At 29.6% G+C, this 4902-nt stretch overlaps 2 protein-coding genes across 2 annotated transcripts; one reads left to right on the plus strand and one right to left on the minus strand.

Annotated features, from left to right (window-relative positions):
* LOC107641445 (pentatricopeptide repeat-containing protein At2g34400-like) lies at positions 1020–1691 on the plus strand. Its single transcript, XM_016344938.1, has one exon. The coding sequence runs from the start codon at positions 1020–1022 to the stop codon at positions 1689–1691; it is 672 nt and encodes a 223-aa protein (XP_016200424.1).
* On the minus strand, positions 3606–4486 carry LOC107641446 (ribonuclease 3-like). The gene is made up of 2 exons (XM_021103143.1): positions 4206–4486; positions 3606–4115 (listed from the first exon to the last, which is right to left on the minus strand). Exons 1-2 carry the CDS (start codon positions 4437–4439, stop codon positions 3693–3695), a joined length of 657 nt encoding a protein of 218 aa, XP_020958802.1. The 5' UTR covers positions 4440–4486; the 3' UTR covers positions 3606–3692.

Below are 4902 nucleotides of genomic sequence, written 5' to 3' on the forward strand. Positions count from 1 at the left end.
AATTTTTTGAAAAAGCTCTAATTTTTTGAGATTTATAACTTCAATAAAAAATTTAATTTAATAAAAATATTCGTATTTTATGTCATATGTCAGCATTATTTTTGTCTGGTAAAAATTGATGATGGTGTAGCCCTTTTTCTTCTTAAGTTCGGCCAAATGAAATTTTATAGACGATTGATTTTTTGAAAAAGCTCTAATTTTTTGAGATTTATAACTTCAATAAAAAATTTAATTTAATAAAAATATTCGTATTTTTTTTTATATGTCAGCATTATTTTTGTCTGGTAAAAATTGATGATGGTGTAGCCCTTTTTCTTCTTAAGTTCGGCCAAATGAAATTTTAGGATATATAGACGATTTCTGACATTTTCTTCTTTAATAACTTGGTCGAAAAATTTTTCCGGAGTTTCTATTGTTATGATTTCTTTGCGGAGGTAGGATTTAGTAATTTTATAATAATTAAATGTGAATTTGATAAGTGAATGTTAGTTTGATTGATTATTGTTTGAGTTTGAATAAGTTTATGTTGAATTATTGTTGTTGTTTGTGATTTATTGATTTGGTTATAAAGAACAGCTCAACTGTAGTTATTTTAATGATTTTGGGACTGTTATGATATAGTATTTTGAGAAAATTGATGAGATTGGTGGTTGAAAGATTAAACTAAAAACCGTAAAAACTCGATAACCGAAAAATTTGAGAACAGATTAAAGCATAAGTAATATTTTGAAAGAAAAAAGTTAAGAGTTTTGGTTTTGGTATAAAAGAAAGATTAGTAATTACAATTTATTTTTGAAGGGTAATATTGTATTTGTATATAAAAATCGAGGTATAATTTACAATTGTATAAGTTTTGAGGTATTTTGGATAATAAATAAAGTATAGAGATAAAATGGACATTTTATAAAAATAATGGTTGTATACAAGTAGGAGATCTCTTATTAGCTTCATCAGTTCAAGCTTTTGTACTTAAATGTGGATGCGATAAAGAGGAGTCCATTGAAAATTTGCTAATAACTATGTATGCAAAATGCAGTGACCTTGTATCTGCTAGAAGGATATTTGATTTGATTATCAAAAAGAGTATTTCCTCATGGACATCAATGATTGCAGGATATGCCCATTCGGATCACCCATTGGAGGCATTGCATTTGTTTAGAAGGCTTGTACGGACAGATTTTAGACCAGATGGACCAACCGTTGCTACTGTTATATCAGCTTGTGCTGATATAGGATCAATTAGCATAGCACAAGAGATGGAAGATTATATTTCTCTAAATGGATTGGAATTCGATCTACTTGCTTCAGAACTGTCGAGAGCTGATAACTTAAAATCTGACCTTGAAAATAACAAGAATCAGTTCAATGATATGGTGGCGTCAGAAAAAGAGCTGCAGCAAAAGTTGGCACGTTTGGAGGAAATGAAAAAGGAGCTAGAAAAGCAAATCAGAACTACTAATGCCAACATCATGGCTTCTCGAAAAGAACTGAACACGACTCTAAAGAGAAAGAGAGGTGTTTATGTGGAAGGAAAGGCACTCAAAGCTCAAATGGATGTGAAGGAGAAAGTACCACGTTTGCAACATGAGCATGACTTGGCAAAGGAAAACCAGGAAAAAATCAAAGCTGAATGGTCAGAGTTTGGAGAAAAAATTAATGAGATTGTTGTAAAGTCAGCTGTACAAGATTAGCGAGAGGAGTTTGGTTATTATGTTCAAAACACAATTCTTTTATTATTAACATTGTGATTGAGTATCTATTTTGTTTTGCTCAACTTGGAGTTGAAATTGTCCCGGTCCTCATTAGCCAGTTTCATACTGATTGCTCTCCAAGCCTGCAAAAGGTGTTGAGAAGACCTCCTCTCGCTTCATCCCAAGTATAAAGTTTAACTTTTGTATGGTGACTATTGTTTTTATGTGAGATTATATGCGTGTTATATCTCTAACTTGCACATATTTGTAAAATCCGGCATTGTCAGCAAAGGTAGTCATTAATGCACATTCTATACGAAATTTTGGGAGGCCTTTGCTTCTAATATAGCCACTTAATATGTCTATTTCCAAACTGAAGCTCAGGCTTCAAGAAACTCATCCCCAAGAATGACCAATGAAACTGTTTAGAAGGCTGTAAGTGCTTGTCTTTTTATTGAGTGTGTTCATTGCTCATTGTGTCTAATTCGATATGTTGTATAAATCATTATGCTTGTACTCATTGCTCCCATTGTTTTTCTCTCAGGCTGCTGCCTTGAAAGGTTCTAAGGCTGCTTGCACTAGAAGAACCAACTCAATTTTCTGTTTCAGGTGTTGATTCTTTGTTTGTTATATTAACAAAAGGGTGCTTTTATAACACCTTCAAATTTATAATTTTATATAGATTTATAACTATTGAATGATAATTAATAAAACAAGTCTATACTTAATAGTTAATACTATAATTTACCCTATTTATTACACTAAAAAAAAAAATTTTCGCACAAAAAGTAGCATGTTGGTAAACTGAACGGACAATAAATTATTATTAAAAGTAGCATAAGTTGCTTAACTTTTCATAATATGGAGAAAATTAGAGCAAATTAAACGATATTTGGTAATATAAAATTAAGTTTGATGCATTAGGTCCATTCGAATATTTGAAAAATCATTCAAAATGATTTCTAATTCGTCATTGATTTCATTGATTTTATAAGTATTTTAGAGTTTGACCATGATTGAAGTGTAAAGTTTGTATGTTATCATTATTATGATAACAATATATGGCTTTTAAAGTTAATAATAATTGCAAAAATAAATTGTGTTAATAGTGCGATAATATTTTATTGATAACTATATGAAAATATATTTATAATTAAACCAATAAACTATATATGTTCCTCAGTACATATGTTAAACTTAAAATCTTTTTAATTGTATATAACTATTAAATTTTATTGAGAAGGAAAAAATAAAAACTTTATACCATTTTTAAAAACTAATTCAGCAATATTTAGCATTTATAAACTTTAACTAATTTGACTTGAGTGAAGTTGACTTATTTATAAGTAAAATTCTCAATATTTGATCCTAAAATTTAATGCTCCTAATTGATAACTAACCACATACCCAAACATCATTTTTATGGTCCTGACTTATAACCTCCAAGAAATCTTCATCACTTACAACTGCAATGATTTAAAGGAGAAGAGACTAAAACCAGAGACTTACATTGAATCTACACCAAGGATGAAAAAAATGATGTATCTCCACTGCATCCATCATGTTCTATGTGATATTACTGCCTGTTAGGTATAATGTTTTCACATTTCGAGGTCACTATTCCTTCAACCCCTTCCTCCTGCTTCTGTGGTACTAACATAATTCAAATTTTACATCTTTATTTGAATTTTCTCTCACATTTTCTATAAAAGTGACTCGAGAGGCCTAATTACAAAGAATGATATCACTGAAAGCAGTGCCATTGGAATGTTCCAAAATGTATTTTTACTGTTGGCATTCTCATGGATGTATATTATGTTCTTGTAAACCATCAGTTGGTTGAACTGAATGATTTCCAATAATTGATCATCCTTTTTATTTGCTTTGCAGTTGCCAGCTCATATCAAAATAAAATTTCACACAACAACAACAACAACAATAATAATAATAATAATAATAATAATAATAATAATAATAATAATAATTTGATACAAATAAACTTCACTCGGGTATGTTAATGAGATATCCTTGGCATGAGTTGTTATTATTAACACATGAGATATATGTAGCTCCCATGGCATCCCGACACACCCGAACCTCAAGCAATAACACAACATTATTGTGAGGCATTACGCAGTATAGTTCAGGCTCAAAAGGACCAATTTTAGCTTTAATTGCATCAACAATATCATTATAATTATAAGTTACGGTTGCATTAGGCCTTATTCCTGCATTTTCGAGCATGCGCAGGATGTCCAATTTATTTTTAATACCAATGGCTAAACTAAAATATTGAAGTTGCTTAAAGTTATTAAGACTGCAGGTTCCATGCTTCTTCCATTGAGCTTCCCAAAATTTGTTATTCCATTTTTGGCCATTTAGATTTGGCCAATCAATTGCTAATTGGCGTCCCAAAATATTTACCTACAAGAATAAATCACAAAAATGATTAACAATTAATTTATTAAATAACAAGATAAATGAAAATGAATAAAGTTTAAATAATTAACTTACTACATTTCTGTCAAATGAATGGCTTAAAGAACAATCTTGTGGCCAAGGGCGAGAGAAATTTTGTGGCCATAACCCGTGAATTGTAAAATTTTTTTGGGTTGTCAGTACTCCATATTTCTGCTGATAGGATGGTGGCCATTGTAGGGATAATCTGAAGTATTGATAAGTACTATAAGTAGGACGAAATAAAAATGTAATTAGCATGATATAGAAAATAATGAAAACTGATTTCATTGTACAAGTATAAAGGGTTGGAGAGACTGATAGAGGTTAGAGGATTGGAGAGAGTGATGATTCTCTCCCCTTATAAATAGAGGGTTAGAATTCATCTAAATTAAAATTGATTTAAGCAATCAAAATTTTCTATTCACAACCTGTTATTTAATCCATACTTTATTCCTTTTAATTATATAATAATTGTTCTTCGTTAAATTTGATTTTTACATTATTTTGTAGTGGGACGATTTTTTGTCACAATAACTTATGTTTGAAATGGTTTGTATTTAAGATAAAGTCAAATTTATTCAAATATTATATCTTTGTGTATTGTAAGAATTGATATATTTATTTGATTTTGAAATGAGATTTTAGTGTAGATACTTTTTTTTTTTGAAGAAATATATGCATTTATAAGAATAAGTTCATACTCTTTACTATTCATGTTAAGTTTAAGATAAGATTTGTATTTAGTCGTTTT

This window comes from Arachis ipaensis, chromosome B05, assembly GCF_000816755.2.
Source record: "Arachis ipaensis cultivar K30076 chromosome B05, Araip1.1, whole genome shotgun sequence".
Classification (NCBI taxonomy): domain Eukaryota; kingdom Viridiplantae; phylum Streptophyta; class Magnoliopsida; order Fabales; family Fabaceae; genus Arachis; species Arachis ipaensis.